At 36.0% G+C, this 18,364-nt stretch overlaps 3 protein-coding genes across 4 annotated transcripts; 2 read left to right on the top strand and 1 right to left on the bottom strand.

The window, feature by feature from the left end:
- Window positions 1-927: 927 nt before the first annotated feature.
- On the top strand, window positions 928-6,838 carry LOC107625723 (S-adenosyl-L-methionine-dependent methyltransferases superfamily protein). Its single transcript, XM_016328425.3, has 12 exons — window positions 928-1,305; window positions 1,595-1,652; window positions 1,741-1,834; window positions 2,236-2,285; window positions 2,661-2,710; window positions 2,902-3,010; window positions 3,312-3,372; window positions 3,465-3,517; window positions 4,405-4,497; window positions 5,094-5,157; window positions 5,805-5,912; window positions 6,355-6,838. Exons 2-12 carry the CDS (start codon window positions 1,626-1,628, stop codon window positions 6,600-6,602), a joined length of 957 nt encoding a protein of 318 aa, XP_016183911.1. The 5' UTR covers window positions 928-1,305; window positions 1,595-1,625; the 3' UTR covers window positions 6,603-6,838.
- A 3,110-nt stretch (window positions 6,839-9,948) lies between these two features.
- LOC107627649 (uncharacterized) lies at window positions 9,949-10,803 on the top strand. The gene is made up of 2 exons (XM_016330474.1): window positions 9,949-10,032; window positions 10,108-10,803. The coding sequence occupies exons 1-2, from the start codon at window positions 9,949-9,951 to the stop codon at window positions 10,801-10,803; spliced, it is 780 nt and encodes a 259-aa protein (XP_016185960.1).
- Window positions 10,804-15,709: 4,906 nt separating this feature from the next.
- LOC107627648 (uncharacterized) lies at window positions 15,710-17,154 on the bottom strand. Of its 2 annotated transcripts, none has more exons than XM_088505168.1 (2): window positions 16,952-17,154; window positions 15,710-16,534 (listed from the first exon to the last, which is right to left on the bottom strand). In XM_088505168.1, exon 2 carries the CDS (start codon window positions 16,470-16,472, stop codon window positions 16,053-16,055), a length of 420 nt encoding a protein of 139 aa, XP_088361294.1. In that variant the 5' UTR covers window positions 16,473-16,534; window positions 16,952-17,154; the 3' UTR covers window positions 15,710-16,052. The 2 variants fall into 2 exon arrangements, with proteins under 2 accessions (XP_088361294.1, XP_016185959.1); XM_016330473.2 differs by having other exon boundaries at window positions 15,710-16,528.
- Window positions 17,155-18,364: the final 1,210 nt, after the last annotated feature.

The raw sequence follows: 18,364 nt of genomic DNA, 5'->3' as shown, positions 1-18,364 counted from the left end.
CTTTGGATTAATTTCCATACTTGGAATGCTGGAATTGGTGAACCCATTCCTTATGCAGTTATGCTATTATTTCACCACGGTTCACGGAGAATATTCAATTTGAAGAAATTATATTTACACTATTTTTTTTTTATACTTTTATTGTTTTTGGTCACCGATTCAATTTTTTTTAATTTAATAATCTAATATTATATTTTTAATTCACAATTTTAAATATTAATAACTAACTACTAATTAAAAGTTATAAATTATACTGATCATCTAATATTTTTTTAATTTTATGGCATAAAAAATAATTTATTTTTTTATTTTTATCAATTATGTTTTGTAAAAAATATATGCACAAAAGTAATATATAAAATATTTTTCTTAAATACGAATGGTATATTTTAAACAAAAACCCAACTCAATCGTCGACTATTTTCATAAAGAACAATACGAATTCATTATAAATAAAAAAGACACCTCGATTCTAATATTATTATTTTGGAACAATATCAACTCTCTATTAAAAAATATGTCACATGACGACAAAAATTAGTTTTTATGAGACTAGTTATTTTCAAAGTAGGTTTATTATTTTTTAAAGCCGGTTCATTTGGTCATTAAGAAACTAGTTTGGCTGATTATTATTCACTGCTAGAGCAGCCATATCTTCCATTTCCACTTCCACCACCGCCATTGCCAAAAGCCCAAAGTTCTCTTGGACATATAAAAAAAAGAAGCTTCCTTCTTTCTTTTATAGTTTTTGGTCAGGCCTCTCTTTCTTTCTTGATTCTGCTTAGGGTTGTTCATGGCCCAGATTAGTCCAAAGGTTCCGTCCATACCCAATTGGTTTGAGTCAAATTTTGTCCGAATTCATTTGGATCCGTCTAAATCCGATATAAAAAAAATCTAGACCCGGCTAAAGATAAAACCAAGGCTCGAGTCAGTGGACACGGTCCGGTTGAACCAGAATTAAAAAATTAGGAGGATTAGGGCACCGGCACACACAGCTTCCACTCCCCGCCTCCCCGGCATTCTTCTTCTTCGTGCTTCACTGCCTCGTCCGTTCTTCGGCCGGTCAGCCACGTCCGACGGCCACCACTAACCACCAGCCAGCCAGCCATATAAGTCACCATCAGTCTACCACAATTCGCAGTTTCGCAGTTTCGCAGCCTCACCAGTCACCAATACGATTCGCCGTCGATCACCGCACCGTCACACCGGATACATCTGGTTCTCTCGTTTCCGTCATCGTTGACGGTTGCTGCCGCTGGCCACTAGCCCGTGGTTGTTCATTGCCAGCAGCGGAGCAGCTAACTGGTAAACCTTTATTTTAATTCTAAAAGCCCATTGTTGTTATTATTGTTGTTGTAAATAATGGGGGTGTTTTGGATAAATCTTTTAAAAAATATATAAATTAAAGATAAAAAGCAAAAACATGAGCAAAAGCAACCCAATCAAAATTAAAGGTCATAAAAACAATCTAGTTCGTTATGGTGTCTTGTTGTTGTTATTGTTGTTTTCCTTTTGTTATGCAAATAAGGTGTTTGATGAAATGCCTTTATGTGTCTATGTGTGTTTTATGGTATTTGTTGTTTTTGCTTTTCAGGATTAGCAGTTTGGAAAGTGAGAGATAAATTATGGGCAAAGCATCAAGGGATAAGAGGGTATTGTAGAGATTGGTTCCCACTTTCTGAATTTGCTGTTTGTGTTTTTGGGCTTCCCTTATATGTTTAGCTGAATTGGCTTTTGCAGGATATATATTACCGGAAAGCAAAAGAAGAAGGTTGGCGTGCTCGAAGTGCCTTTAAACTCCTTCAGATAGATGAGGAGTTCAACATTTTTGAAGGTGCGTGTTTTAATTGGTTATTCAAGGGACATGGAAAATGTTAACTAGCTAGGTGAATTTTTCAGTTTTCTTTTTAAGTTGTTTTATTAATATGTTTTTGTATGGATGGTATTGCCCTCTGTCCTGTATTCATGAGTTTGATAATGTCATTACCCCATTATGTGTTAGCCCAGTAAATAGAAATTGAAGTCAACAATAGACAAGTGACTTACTTACACTCCTTTTTCATGTGACTTCTTGGGATAGATGGATTTCTTACTTGTTCTTGTCTAAGAAATAATGAAATGTTTTCAATTAAAATTTGGTTTTGTACTTGAGTCTACTACAGATTGATATGGCATTGTGATTCCTTATTTCTATGTATGTATTACATTATGTGAAACAAATTCAAATTCTGGCAGGAGTGAAGCGTGTTGTAGATTTATGTGCTGCCCCAGGTAGCTGGAGTCAGGTACTAGTGACTGGAAATGATCACTGTTTTGGTATTTGAATTGTTAACCAATATTATTCATTTAAATTATTTCATATTATGCACAACCACAAATGTTTTGAAAAGCATCTTTTGCTTCAGCAGCAGCAGCAACAAGACCAATCAACTGCATGGTTTTAAGTTTAAAGTACTTTAAACAATGTCATTACTAGACACAACTTTTTGTTTTTAGTTTATTCTGCTGACATTATTTTAACTTTTAACATGATACTTGAGACTGGAACCGAGGTCAGTCCATGACATGGAGATATATCATCAATAGTAGAAGTACTAGAATAGGGATAACAGAGCTTGCACTATATGTCCATCTTCATAACAATCAATTCTTATGTTCAGGTTTTGAGTCGTAAAGTGTATCTCCCGGTTAAACTTGCACCTGATGCAAAGTAAGTTTTCTTTTCTTTGAGAGTGCTTTGTTTCCCACTCATATGTTCTATCGAATTTATAAAATAATCAAATCAATGCTTTTGAATATTCAACGTGAAAGTGGTGTGCTTTATGTTTCTGAACATGATGTAAATCATATCAGCTGGCTTTTTTGTCTTGGTTGTCAAATTTCTCCTCATTTTGATATCAGGGATGAAGATCTTCCTCTTATTGTAGCTATTGATTTGCAGCCAATGGCTCCAATTGAAGGTGTTATCCAGGTGCAGGGTGATATAACTAATGCACGGACTGCTGAAGTGGTAAACAGTAATACTGCTGTCATGCTGTACTATATTTATTTTGTTGGGCTGGGATGAGAATGTTTCACATATGCAATTGGAAAATTATATTTAATCTGTCTTATCTTATTATCTAAGCTGTGTTTCTTTTATATGGAAATTTGATCGAGAGTTCATCCTCCTTTTTATCTTTTTTTTTTTCTTTTCTCATTTCTTTTTTGAACAATGGAACTTGCAGGCTGCATGTTCCATCAGTTAATTTATCTCAATTACCTATTGTACTAAAGTTTGAAAATTGTTTTCTTTATCATTTTTTATTCAGGTCATCAGACATTTTGATGGCTGCAAGGCTGACCTAGTTGTGTGTGATGGTGCTCCGGATGGTAAACAAAATATGATAATTAACTGCGTAGTTATGAAGCATAGCATTTATGTTATTTAAGTAGAAAACATTTAATTGTAAGTGATTTTGCAGTTACTGGGCTTCATGACATGGACGAATTTGTTCAGTCCCAACTCATACTTGCAGTAAGTTTTTTTGTTCCAATAAGTTTTTTTGTTCTTATAACCTTCTCATCTTTTGTTCTTTCATACGTGCTTGTCCTCTAAGGTGCACCACATTGCATTTTTGTTAGGGCTGGAAGTGAGTCAAGCCAGCTCATGAGCCAGCTCGAGCTCGACTCATTAACAGCTCGATAAGCTAAGCTTGTGAGCTGGTGAGCCAAGCTTGAGCCTGAAATTGAGCTCATAAATTAAATGAGCCGAGCTTGAGCTTGGATAAGCTCAGCTCATTAGCTCGTGAGCTGGCTCGATTATATATATATTATAACAATCTTAATTATTTAATATTTATATTTTATTTTTTACATGTAATTTTAATATAAGACATAAATAAAAAATTTATAATTTATTAATAGATAAACAATATATAAAATTGATCTTTTCAAATATTTTTAAAAATATATAAGTTATAATTTATTGATATAAAAATATAAATTATGTATCTATGTTTCTCTTATTTGAGCCAGCTCGTGAGCTCGAGCCAGCTCGTGAGCTTTTGGTGAGCCGAGCTTGAGCTTAAGAAATAAGCTCGATTGTTAATGAGTCGAGCCGTGAGCCAAGCTCAATTTTCGTGAGCCGAGCTTGAGCTTGGTCTAGCTCGGCTCACTTCCAGCCCTAATTTTTGTCCTATTCAAATTTGAAATTCAGGAGGAAAAAATTTTTGAGGGTTATGAAGATACTGGCCATTCTTTTGTTATCTCTTGTGAGATATATATATATATATATATATATAATTTTGTTCTCATTTTCAATTAATTCACTTTATTTTCTTAATTGGCTACTAGTTCGGTAATTATATTTGCCTCAAATGGATTTTCCTGGTTACTTGATGCTAACCAGGTTACTCCTTACAGGGTTTGACAATTGTTACCCATGTCCTTAAGGAAGGAGGGAAATTTATAGCAAAGATATTTAGAGGAAAAGATACAAGTCTTTTATATTGTCAGGTATTTAAAATTTCTCCTCAGGCCCTTATTGTAAAGATTGTAGGAAGTTGGAACTTAAGCATTCTTTGCAATTGCTAAGCTAGTATATATTCTACCAGTCATTCTTCTTTGGTACCTATGTTTCACATTGAATGATACTCAAGCCAAAAGGAATGGAAGTCGTCCAAATACTACAAGACTGATGAGATGAATTCTAAAGGGGAAAGTGAGCTGAATGATAAAAATCAACTTAGTACTCTAAAAAATTAAAGGAAAGCTATTGATTCATTTTCTTGAGAAATATAAGTGCACTTGTAAATTTAAAACATTTTCTTTAATAAAAAAAGAAAGTAATATTGCTTCCTTCACTGGTAGCATGCTTTTTGTCTAGTTAGAACTAGAAACCTACTCATGGGTATTCAAAATTTTAGTGTCTACACTTGTACATGTGAATTGTTCATCATAATAAGATATGTGGTAAAGGTGCATCATTGTATTTGTTATTGTTGCAGATCTACATTTATTACACATTTTTTTTTCGTAGCAGCTTTTCATAAATTCCAGTTTTTATTATAAGCTTAGAGTCATCATTACATATTGCCCCTTTCTATTTGCAGCTAAAATTATTTTTCCCTGTTGTTACTTTTGCAAAACCAAAAAGCAGTCGCAATTCCAGCATAGGTAATTTCTTGTTTCCCATTTTCTTACTGTGTTATCTTTTGATATGCATGCTTTTATTCTCTTTACAAGTTTTGACCTGGCTTAGTGTTAAGATATAATAATACTTGTCTATATTCAATGGTTTAGAGTTTAGGGTTTAAGATTTAACTCAAAGTAGGATGAGTCTATGCCATAGCAAGATAAGGCTTTTATTTTCCCCAACAGTTTAAAATTTTGAGAACATAGTTCATAAGATAATACCAGAGTTACTATAACCAAGTGGTCTGAATTTCAGTTTTTTATTTTCCCCCATTCTTTTAAATAAAAGTTCAATTTCAGCTTAAGGTAGGACGAGTCTATGCCATATCCATGCTTCAATAACCAACGGCTCCATGTGAAGGAGTGTGTTAAAGTATTTATTCATTTATTGGGCTATATCTAAGTTATATTCATTTAAGTCTGGTTGACTTGCACCTTCCAATAACTTCTTAATACATATATAAGACAATCTTTTGTCTTTGTATCTCCTTATAAATTATAAGTTGCTCGGAAAAATTTAAATCTCATACACCCTAAACTTTTCAAGTTTCTTTTTTTTTCCTCTCTTTTTTTTCGGTTAGTGGAGGGTTGTGTTTAATAATGCTAATCCCTGGTGTTCAAATTTGCAGAGGCATTTGCAGTTTGTGAAAACTATTCCCCTCCTGAAGGATTCAATCCAAAAGATCTTCATCGCCTTCTTGAGAAGGTTGGAAGTCCCTCAGGGGTAGATGATACAGGTATATTTTAGGTCCTTATATTAAATCTTATGAACATTCTTATAAATAAAAATGTTTCTTCGTTGAATTTACTCCTATGTAAAACCTAATATGCTCAACTATCACACACTCATATATGACACCAACATGTCCAATCACCTTAAGGAGACTTTATTTCACTAGGTAGGGTCAGGTAAATGGGACGCACAGAGAATTGTTATAGATCATATTTGTGTTGAGTCCACCTTATACTTAAAAATCTTTCTTAATAAAGTATTCCAAAGTTTTCTTGGATCACATTGGTCTATCCTCCATTTGATCCACACTCAACATTTTGATGCTATTTGATCCATTAGCCGATCCCATCTGGTAGGATAAGGCTGAGTTACTTGTTCATCGTGTCATGTTCCTAGTCTTGAGTTTTATCATGCAATGTTTTGTTAATGTGTGTGGGGTTTTGCAGATTGTTGTAGTGGGTGGTTGGAAGGCCCTAACAAGGTGTATATACCATTTCTAGCATGTGGTGACCTTAGTGGATATGATTCTGATCGCTCATATCCACTACCTAAAGTTGTTGGGGGAACCTATCAGAGCCTTGATCCTGTTCAGCCCCCAATTGCACCTCCTTACAAGAGAGCATTGGAGTTGAAAAAGGGCACTAGTCAAGGAGGAGGAATCCGAGAACTTGAAAATCTCACATTGGATTCTTGATCATTGTTGCCATTTTGAATTTCTTTTTTGGTTCTTACCATTTGGTATGATTAGTGGAATGACAATTATTAGCGTACGTGTGAACTTTAGTGCTTTTGTTTGTGTTCTGCTTGTGCCATCATTGCCTTGCCTGGCTAAGTCTCTTTTTTGTCACAGTTTTTTAAAACCAATAGTCTTTTTCCCAGCTAAGATTCCAGGATTATTCATAATAGTGGATGACGTTTTCATGTTGTTGCTTTGGTGAAGTTCTTTCAATAGAAACATGGCAGAGACAGAGATAAAAGTGTCAATAGTATATACCCAAATAAAAATAGGTGACAATATTTGGGGGAATATTCATTTTGTTCTCTTTGGAGGTTGAGTCTTGACAAAACTTTAGGGTGTGTAGTTTGCGTTTTTATTTTTTGTCTTTTCAGTATTTTCTGTTTTTAAAATTTTATGAAAAAAATAAAAAAATAATGAAAATAATAAATTTGTATTTTTTATTTTTATCTTTTGTTTTTTTCTTTCATAAAATAAAAAAAAAGGGCTGAAAATGAAAAATGCAAACTAAATACATTCTAAGTTTTGTCTTGAAATAATCCTATAGTTTTTTTGTTTTTAACTTTTATTTTTCATGTTTTCTCTTTTAAAAAATTTGTGAAGGAGAAGGTAAAGTAATGATATTTGGTTGTGTAATAAAAATAAGGTGAACGTTTTTCATCCCATTTTTATTCTCTAATCAAACATATCCTAAAAGTAAAATCTTGTGTATGTTTTCATTATTTCTTTTAACAAAGTCCTAAAATGGGAAATAGTAAAAATACAAAAATAGAAAATAAAAACCTAAGCCAAATAGTTCCTTGCAGATTCGAATTTTGGAATAAATTTTACTGAAAAAGAATATTTATCTTTTTCAGACACTATTAGGTGAGAGTTTCTAGCACTCAGCTTTTGTGCTCTTTTCTCTTCTTTCTAATTGAAGTTTGGGATCACTGTACTTGACCTTATCAATGCCGTAGATCGTTGGTAAGGTAAAGGTTTTTGAAAGGAAGGTTGGGTGTTTATGGCAATAATAATTAAGAAATTTCTTTAGTAAAAAGTAAAATTGGATAAAAACTAAAATTATAATTAAATTTTTTTAAAAAAAATGTACATTGTATATGATATTTTTATTTTTTAATATTTTTTTTATAAAACAAATAATTTTTACTTTTTAACCGATTTCACTAACATTATCCTAATAATTACAAAGTATGTGAATAAATTTTGCATTCAACAGAGTTTATTTTGTACTATAGTGAAGATTATGACTTGGACTTGCACTACTGGGTTCCTTGAGCAATAGGCAATTTGGGGTGCATCACTCATATTTTGGTCTAAGAAATGTTGTAAAGTGGGTGTCACTTAGGGGACAATCACTGATTTTAAGGATATGGCTTGCAGTGGGTTTTTTCTTCTTCTTTTTTTTTTTAAATTATTTAAATGTTGGAGGGAATAGAATAGGCCCACTAGATAGATAGACGAGAATGCTTCTTCTTCTGTCTATGAGCTATGTAGGGTAGCAATGCTATCATAACAAGAATTTTTAGCAAGCATCTTGAGTGGTTAAGTTCAAATATGGCCCCACAACAACACATTGAAAATTTTATTGTGGCTTATAATATTGAAGTCCATCATCATCATCATCACCAAATATTGGTTAGTTTAGAAATTAGAAGTGGAATTAGTACCATGAATTTGTTATCAAGAAGACGTTTTAGGTGAGGTGCCTTAGGAGTTAACATTACTATAGACTATAGTACTCATCTTTTGCTTTGTTTTGTTTTGTTTTGTTTTTTGTTTTTTTAGTTTTTTCTTTTTAGAGCAATTCCACAATCATGTAAGAAATTATTCTCTCGGAATATTCTTCTTAAAATATTATAAGTGACTTTTTAACTAAATTTATTTAGAGTGACTAATATGCTTTCTTTTATTTATTTTCCCCTGAAAACAGAACATTTTTATTATAAAAATAATCAAAGAAATAATATCAGTTCATTATCATTAATTATTTCTAATTTTCCTAAATAAATTTTAATTTTCTATTTACTCCATTTTTAAAATTCTTTTATATATCTGTGTGTGCACGCACGTCAATACAAACTAACAAATTTAATTAATTAAACAAAAGGATAAAACACACAATTAAACTAAATGGAGCTCAAAATTACACAATTCACCCAAATAAAAAAACGTTACATGGATCTCCCATTAGCACGTTTCTATATAAATCGAATGAGTCTCATTCGATTTGTCAACTCTCACTAATTCGAATCAGGGTAACTCGAATTACTATGAAAAAATGCAGATCGAAGCTAACTAAATTTATGCATGCATGCATGCTACCCTAGTAAATCGAATCACATTGATTCGATTTATGCATGCAATTCACATCCCTAGTAATTCGAAATAACCTGTTTCAATTTACCCCTTGTGTTGTCCTTATATAATTCGAATGAGGTTGATTCGAATTACCATGGAGTAATAAATCAAACTAGGCAAATTCGATTTACTGTGAGGCCAACGTATATAAATATGATATGAACGTGAATTCCATATGAGAGTGAAACACAATGGCTAGTGAGGATAGTTTTTTAGTGTTGGTGCACTATAGAGGGTCGATTAAGAAAAAAAAAAAAACATGCTCTGGAATTAAGTTTACTGATAAGGATCCCCTTAGTGTTTTTCTGAAACCTACAACGAGCTTCATTGAGTTCCTGAATTCTATAATCCAAAAACTGGAGTTACAAGGCGTGAAACGGGTTGAGAAGTTATTCTATCAAATTCCGATTTCAGTTTTGTGAGATGATGTGAAATACGATTTGTTTGTCATAGGGAGTGACAAGGATTTGGAAGTTCTGCTCCATTGTCATCGGCAGTTTTCCGAGGTCAGGACCCCTGAGCTGTTGGCCAAGCTTGTAGATGTGGTCTCCAGCTCAGGAGGTTCGAACCGGAACCCCCAAGCTCCAGCAACGGCAGCCTATTCTAGTTCGAGGCTTGTTGGTGCTTCTTCATTTGTGCTTGTGATTGCACCTGAGGCAATGGTGGTTGCCTCCCCGTCCTTTGCAGCTGATCTAAACCGCAATGGTGACGTAGAAGTAGGTATTACTAATACGGCACCGGTTTCTATACAAGGTGGAACACCGGATAGTATAGATGATATACTGCAGAATGATGATGACGATGAGATGATGTGGAGCCGGATATCATTGCCAATGATAGTGGTGATGGCATAGCAGGGAGTAATCCAACTGGGGGATAGCGGAGCGTCTAGCTTAGGGACTCAGCAGTACCCCCGCACTTTTTAAATTTGGACTTGGATACCATGAGACAACAGAAAGTTCTTGGCGAACCTGTTGGATTTGGTGGCAGAGATACACAGGGTATCGGAGGACTAGCGGAGTTTCAAGTTAGTTAGCAGTTTCAGGATAAAGAGGAGGTCGTGTTAAGCGTAAAGACCTATAACATCCGACGCGAGGTTTAGTACAAAGTAGTGGAGTCCGATTATTGCAAGTACTATGGGAAGTGTAAGGAATTTGGCAACCGGTGCACATGGTTGATTCGGATCAGTCTCCGCCAGCATAGAGGTATTTGGGAGGTAAAACGGTATAATGGACCTCATACTTGTCTGGCCATGTCGATATCGAGTGATCACAGGAGTCTTGATTATCATGTGATCTCGACATTCATACTGCAAATGGTTAGAGCTGATGCTGCCGTTTGTATCAAGGTACTGCTGAATGCGATAGAGGCACATTTCGGTTTTAGACCGACTTACAGGAGGGTTTGGTTGGCTAAGAAGAAGTCCGTGGCACAAATTTACAGAGATTGGGATGACTCATACAATGAGTTACCGCGATGGGTACTAGGTGTGCAGATGACGATGCCGGATAGTGTTGCAGTGTTGAGGACGAGTCCTGTGCGAGTGGGTGGGCAAGTGGAGCAATCGAATGCCTATTTCCACCAGCTTTTTTGGACATTCCCACCGTGTATTGATGCCTTCCAACATTGCAAGCCGTTGGTCAGTACTGACGGGACCCACTTGTACGGCAAATACGGGGGTACATTGCTCGTTGCGATTGCTCAGGACGGAAACTCCAACATGCTGCCTGTTGCATTTGCACTTGTAGAGGGTGAGAATGCTGAGTCGTGCTCATTTTTTCTATCCCACCTCCGCTAGCACGTCACTCCGCAGCCGGGTATTCTAGTGATATCGAATCGGCACAACAGTATCAAGGCCGCACTTGAGGCTCCCGACAGAGGTTGGCTACCACCCGCTACATGCCGTGCATTTTGCATTCGACATGTGGCCGTAAATTTTACCCTGAATTTTAAGGGCAAGGATGCACGTAGGCTTCTGGTGAACGCGGCATGCAACCTACAACTCATACACTAAACACGAATAAAATACAACACACAGACAATACTAAGTAATGCAAAGTCAAAGCAACTACGAATCATAACTCATATACTAAACACGAATAGCCATGACTCATCCGAACAAATATGACCCTGTGAAGTAGCGTTGAGGGCATCGGATCCTCTGGCGCCTTTGGGAGAGCGGCACCTCATCCTTGTCTCCATCTTCGGCTGCCTCCACCTCCTGTGCAGTCTGTGGGGGTGCCCTAGACGGTCTAGCCTCAGACTGTGGGGGTGGCCTAGAAGGTCCTGCCACAGTCTGTGGGGCAACTGTGTATGCCGAAGGAAGAGTGTCACCCAAAGCAAAATGCTCATGCAGCGTCCCTGACAGAGGCTCATTCAGGTCCACATCTAGGTGTGACTGGGGTCCGGTGGCATGCGACCTCTGGCGTGCTGCCTCATCCTCCTGCAGTCTTGCATAATAACACTAATCTCCTCTAGAAAGTGTGATCCTCCGAACTCCGCATCAAGACCCTCATTGGTGAGCAGATCCGATAAAAGCTGACCTGGGCTAATCCATGTCTGGCTCTTATGTACATCCTGGTCATCACTAGGGACACCAAAAAAGTAATCACCAAATTTCCTTCTGCCATCTCCACTGCCGCCCTCGCCGGTATCATCACCCACACCAGAACCATACTAGTCTCCACCATGTGATCATCTATCACCGCCACCATGCTGACTTCCTCCAAGTCCACCCCCATCCCACCCTCATCTCTGCCATGATTCTTGCCATCATCCCCACCATCAGCCCCATCATCATCCCCACTATCACTATCATCGTCACCACGGTCATCATTATCGTGTCTGCTTCTCCGTCTATCTCCAGCTCTAACTCGACGACCACCCCTCCCTGCCTGTCCAGCACGACCCCTACCTCGTCCATGACCTCAACCTCTGCCCTCATATCCCGCCATCGCATTGTCGAGCTACTGCCACTCACGCTGGCTCCTACGTGTCCTAACACGAGCTCTCCGCTCTACTCGATGCCTATCTGGAACATCATCCACCCGATCCATGTCAGGAACTTGTCTTGGACCTCGCTAGGTCGCCTCGACTAGAATAAGAACTGCCCTGGGGTTACCGAGGATGAGCTAAGGCGATAGGAATTTCCTACCATGCTGGCTCCACCAATCCAAAAACTCATGCGATGGGCTTGGGTTTGGAACAACATCAAACCGAATGACATGATTTGCCCGGTTGTCCCAATGGAGGTGCCAAAACTGCAAGCTGTGTGGGAATCACCGATCACCACCTTTGCCATCCTTCGACATCAAGAAATCGATATCGAGTGTAGCTCGTGGTCGAGGCTGTACTCCACCAAACTACGATAGCATCCGATCTACCTGGTGCCACTCTATGACAGCAAAATATATCAACGCTGTCACAAACATCTACAATGCCGTATGCCGAGGCTCCAATATCTCTGGATGCACCACCTGAACTACATCATGAGAGCTATACGGCATCCAAGTGAATTGTGAATAGAAATAGTTATGAAACATCATCATTAAATATACATTGTTGCCAACCCGAAATCGATATTAACTATTTACAGTTGTCGAAATACTCACATCTCCATCCTGTAGGAGATCTATCCTGAGCCTCCAATGAGCAACTTGAGGTCCCTTCTTGCTCGCGGTCGAGTTGTGACCTGACCACCTGCAACCCAAACACAGGTTATCACTAAATAAAACTAACACCAAATAATTCTGACAAACATAGCATATGAATAGAACACTACCTCGAGGCCAAAGGCCAACCGAACGTATCATATTCAGCGGGCCTGAAACCAGGGAACCGACAGATGATCCATGACTGAAACAGCTGTAATGGACCGACTAACTTCACAACATTTCAATTCGCCACGCGGCAAATGCACCGGTATAACCATGAGAGAGCAGCTGATCCCCAACTGTACCTACCTATGTCCTTAAGCCTGGCTACGTATGGCAGCCATTGAATGTAAAGGCGAGTACTGGATTCGTCGCCAAATAGCTGAGTCCCCAAAAGCATCATGATATAAGCCGGGCATACCTCCTAACAGTGGCGTCGTCAGCACCATCAGGAAGCTCTCTGAATGTGTCCTGCATCCAACTGCATCTCATCATGAACTTGTTGATGCAGTTCGCATGAGACAAAACACCCAGCAGCTCCTCGAACTACACCCAAGCTGGGCGACCACCCTCGATGTATCGCTCAAACTCCATCAGGCATCCACTGATGTAATGTCCATCAATCGACTGCCCTAACTGGTATGCCATGTCCTGTAGTATAATCGTGCACTTCCCGAATGACATATGAAACGTGTGCGTCTCCGGATGCCATCGCTCCATAAATGCACTAACCAACAGCTCATCCAACCTAAACTAAGTCTCGTTTAGCCTCGCAAGATAGTATAAACCAGACATCTACAAGTATGAAACGATCCTCTCGTCCAGGTGCATACCCTGCTTCCGTCTCATGCTGGTGATACCTCGGTGGGCTGCATAAACAACGTAACAAATTGTCTCTTAGGACCACATCAAAACATATTTATATAACAATATCAACTAATGCATCTCTTAATCCAAAGAATACAACTTGTTTGCATCCAAATAATGTTACGCATTCAAATACAAAATAACATCATATATTCATCAAACTGGGCCTAATAAAAACTAGTTTAATATTAATAAAAAAATTGACTTAATGTAAACATCACATGAATTCTGAATAAAATAGCAAATCACTACCCATACTTTTTTTTAACAACCCCCCAAATCACAACATAGACTCCAATCACTACTCTTACTCTAACTAAGTTTCACCCCCATTATCTTAACTACTCATACTCTTCTACTTATTTGTAATCACTATCCAAATTAGAACTTATTCCGTCAAACCTCTAGAAACTAATAAATCACTAATAAATAGTTGATTTTGGTATACGGATAATATTTTTGTTAGTTATTTTATATCCTGTATATCCGAGATGTGTAATGTAAATGTAAAATCATAATCTTCTACCCATTATACATTTTAGTAAATAAAATATTTAAATAATTTAAATAAAAAATCCTTTAAAAGCATCTATAACATGATGTGTTATAGAATGGTTAGTTAAATAATATTCATAGAATGTTTAAGGGTTAAGTACGATTTTGGTCCTCCTATAGTTTAGGCCGAAATTTTTTGTCTCCAATCTTTTTTTTATACAAAATTGTTCCTAAGATTTAACGTGGTTTTAAAATTGTCCTTTTGGACAGATTAATTTTTTAAATAGCAAAAATACCCCACTTTCTCTTTTCCATGCTACCATCACCCCACCTACTACCACCTCATCACCATCTACATCACCCTACCCACTACCACATGATCATCATCTGTTCATGAATCTAACAAGAAAATCTAACCTTCAACAACAATTTCAAATAAATCAAAACTAAAATAGCAATTCATCACTAAAACCATCATCATTAACAAGAAACAAGAAAATCATCATCATCATTGTCAAAACAAACATTAATAAGAAAATTAGACATTAAGTCATTAATAAGAACAACAAACATCTTTTTTTTTTTTCAATTTCTCACCAAAACCAAAGAACCAAAAAAAAGCAACAACAATCCATGTTCAGAAATTAGGGTTTGTGATGAAGGAAAAAGGAGGGAAGGAAATAAAAAAATTATGGTTTTTCTGTTAGCTCATCCATGTTCTACGAGAGTCTGAATGGCGGAGGGCAGGGAAGGGGAAGGGAGGTGTATCAGTGATGCTGGAAATGCGAGAAACACAACTACCACCACTACCACCTCCTCGATGACGACGAGGAACACGAGGCAATGGCGAGGGCGAGGCGCGACGAGGGCTAGGGCGAGGGCGAGACTTCCTTCTCTCCTTCTCTGTGTTTTTGCTTCTCTCTCTAAGTCTCTACTTCTCTCTCTTCTGAAGGTGGGATGGAGATGATAACACTGAAGATATAATTGTCTGACGGACGATTTTAAAATTAAGTTGAATCTTAGGAATGCATTTGAATACAAAAAAGGTTGGAAACGAATAAAATTTTTGACCTAAATTTTAGAGACCAAATTCGTTCTTAACCCAATGTTTAATCTGATTTAGTATTTTGCGAAAGTACATGAAAATAAAGATTTAAAATTTTTCGGAGACTTCACTAAAAGAATTTTGAGCTCAATTAAAAATTGAGTAAAATTATAAGTATCTCCAAAATAATTAAGCATTTCTTTGCTTTTTCTAGTAGCCGTCTTTTTTCATTGTGCTATTCAGTTGTTTGTTGCTTCTTTGAACCAAAATAAATAAATAAATAAAATGAGAATATTATACTAAAATGAACTTGGACCTTTGACAAATGGCTTCTTATTTTTGTTTTGTCCCTTTTGTAATTAATGGCTGATATAAGCATACGCGTTTGTTCCATAAATTGATGCATAATTTAGGAAGATGATGTAAAACCTAAGTCATTTGAAGGGATAATGATAAATTTATTTCCATAAATAATACTATTGATAAAAATAAAAAATAAAAGTGGGGCATTGATCAAACTCCCACAATAATAGCCAATTTTTTTTTGGTTTGAAAGCAGAAAACTGTTAGCAACAATGAATGAATAGTCAGAAATTAGAGCCTACAATTCAAACTAAACTAGGCACCAAAATATGACTTGAGGGTTGAAGCCAATGTTCTTATGAGTTACTCAAACTTCATTAACAAAGTAACATGATGGAGCCAATGTTCATTGTTGGAAACTCTACACAAACTCCACTACCATAGTGGCATAGTTCACAAGGATTAAACACTACGAATGAACATGTCAATCCAAAAATAAAAAATAAAAAATAAAAAGAACTAATGCTAGACAACTAGCCAGAACAATTTGTCATAACAATGTGGTAATGCTATCAACCATTCAAAGATCATGCCAAAACTATTCTGGCTATGTAACAATTCACTTTCTCTAAATATACATATCTTGCAATTAACAATCACCAAAAATTAAAAACTAAAACTTCCCTAACCAGAAATTTCTGAAACCGAACTTGGTCTCTCCCTAGAGGAAGAAGAATGCAAAAACTCAATGCAATCTTCAACGGCTTTGGCGCGATGTGAGTCGATGGGGCCTGTCAGCGACTGCGATCGTGCCAAAGCCGATGAAGAAACTTTCCTTGAGGATCTCCTTCTCATAGAGGCAATTCCAATAGCATTTGCTACTTTTGATCCAAGCTTTACTAGAAATTTAACAGGTGATGATGATTCCTTGAGCAATCCGAAATTCCAACATCCAATCATCCTTTTCTTGCTTCCCAACACTCTGCCTCCACATCCACCGCCTCCACTGCTGTCATAGCCAACACAAGTACCATGCTTGAGAAATATGGTTGTTTTGTCACTTGACTCAGGGCTAAAGCACACCCTTTTGCTTTTCCTTAACATTTGAGGAAAAATATGTAACTTGAAACTTCTAAAAATCTCCAAATGTTCCAAATCCCCTGTTTCTAAAACAGAGGAAAACAGAGGAGAGGCAGAGAAGGAATAATATAGATACCAAGGATTAGGATATGTTGATAAATTTGAAGGTATATACTTATAAACAAATTTAAGGAAACAAGGTAGATACTAGCTAGTAATAATAGAAACTAATTGTTATATAGTAATAACAAAGTTTAAAGACTAAAGAGAGTGATGTTTCAAGAACATTTAAAGAGATAGATAGAGATGTTTCAAGAGACTTGATTACTCAAACATACATGACCTTGAGAACATGCAAGAACTTAAAGGGCATCTGAAATAAACTCATTTACATAAAATAATAATATACGTGCATGAGACATGCACACATGACAAATGGGCCAACAATATTTGAGGAATAAAACATTTTTATGAACATTAGTTGTTTTGGAAGTAAGGCCTACCAATTTAACTGAGGCAAATGGAAAATTGGACTTTGGAGTGGGAACAATGAGGTGTGAAAAATGAACAGCGTAAAGAATTTGATTTGGGGAGGGTGAGAAATAATTGACGAGAAATTGTTGTTATCAGGGATCAAGAAGGGAGAAAAAGGGGTTGTGGTTTTGGTCAAAAGATAAAGTAGTGGAGCCATGAAGACTCGAGGGAGACAAGAATGAAATGAAACTGTTTAGAGGGTAATATAGAATGAAAAGGGATGTGAGAGCCATTTTTTTTTAACCGTAAAGTATTTCTAAGAATTTATATTTTAAACAGATTTTTTTTTATCAAAGATAGTCTCGCTCTTAAATAAGTATGGGGAGACTATTTCATTTGAACTCTAATTTGTTGGTTTATATTTCAAACGTATTGATCTTTAAAAAAATAATAATAAAATCATTTGCCATAATAGATATATATGTATTAGCTCCAGATTAGTCTTTATAATTAGAGTAGAAGATTTTAACTTTTAATTTGTCTACGTTTAATTTGATACCATAACAAAATTTTATTAATATTTTTTTTAAAATCTAATTAATATTTTTTTTAAAATCTAATTTGTCTCAAGTATAAATTTTTAAAAACTTATCTATCACTTTATTTTTTTTAGAGTAAAATATCGTTTTTGTCTCCAACGTTTGGGGTAAGTCTTATTTGTGTCCCTAACCTTTAAATCGTTCTATTTGTATCTTTAACGTTTATAAAAGTGATTCAATGTTATCCTACTATCAATTATGCTAACAAATCAGATTATATTTTTCAATTATTCTCACTTGGATGTATTCATTCTCAATTAAGTCTCACTTTGATGTGTTCGATTTTAATATTATACCCACTATTTGTGTTTAGATTCAATTATATCCCTAGAAAAGTGAATTATGTAAATATTGTAGGAATTAGTTTCAACATTTGATGAGCTATTTTTTGGAGTAGATCATCAATTCTATCCCAGACATTTGGAATTGACGGCAGGATAACATTGAATCATTTTTACAAACGTTAGGGATACAAATAGGACGATTTAAACGTTATGAATACAAATAGAATTTACCCAAAACGTTGAGGACAAAAACGATACTTTACTTTTTTTTTTAAGAATAAAACTGTGGAAAGGACAAAAAATTTCACTTAATTTATAGAAAATATGTCCATTGTAAATACTTTTTTATTTTATGATTTTTTAGAAAATAATATTCATTCTTCGTTAAAAGATACAATGCACCATAATGGTGGGTACTAGACATGTATTAAATTGTATTGAACCTGAGGATATGGGTACTCTTCTAATCAGCGTTGCTTTTGAGGTTGTGTTGTTGGTCCCACTTGTGTTTTTTGCTTTCTTTTTTATAACATTTATTATTTATTTAAGCTAAGTTAGT

This window comes from Arachis ipaensis, chromosome B2 (assembly GCF_059453495.1).
Source record: "Arachis ipaensis isolate K30076 ecotype BB chromosome B2, ASM5945349v1, whole genome shotgun sequence".
Taxonomy (NCBI): Eukaryota; Viridiplantae; Streptophyta; class Magnoliopsida; order Fabales; family Fabaceae; genus Arachis; species Arachis ipaensis.
Note: the sequence above shows the minus strand (reverse complement) of the source record. Positions and strands in the feature narration are given on the sequence as shown.

What these genes read in the sequence shown, in the direction of transcription:
- LOC107625723 (XM_016328425.3), top strand. Translation starts at nt 1,626, where the DNA reads ATGGGCAAAGCATCAAGGGATAAGAGG. An exon ending in GGAGTTCAACATTTTTGAAG is followed by an intron (nt 1,835 to 2,235) that starts GTGCGTGTTTTA and finishes AAATTCTGGCAG; the next exon opens with GAGTGAAGCGTGTTGTAGAT. An exon ending in CCCCAGGTAGCTGGAGTCAG is followed by an intron (nt 2,286 to 2,660) that starts GTACTAGTGACT and finishes TCTTATGTTCAG; the next exon opens with GTTTTGAGTCGTAAAGTGTA.
- LOC107627649 (XM_016330474.1), top strand. Translation starts at nt 9,949, where the DNA reads ATGAGACAACAGAAAGTTCTTGGCGAACCTGTTGGATTTGGTGGCAGA. An exon ending in GAGGACTAGCGGAGTTTCAA is followed by an intron (nt 10,033 to 10,107) that starts GTTAGTTAGCAG and finishes CGCGAGGTTTAG; the next exon opens with TACAAAGTAGTGGAGTCCGA.
- LOC107627648 (XM_088505168.1), bottom strand. Translation starts at nt 16,472, where the DNA reads ATGTTAAGGAAAAGCAAAAGGGTGTGCTTTAGCCCTGAGTCAAGTGAC.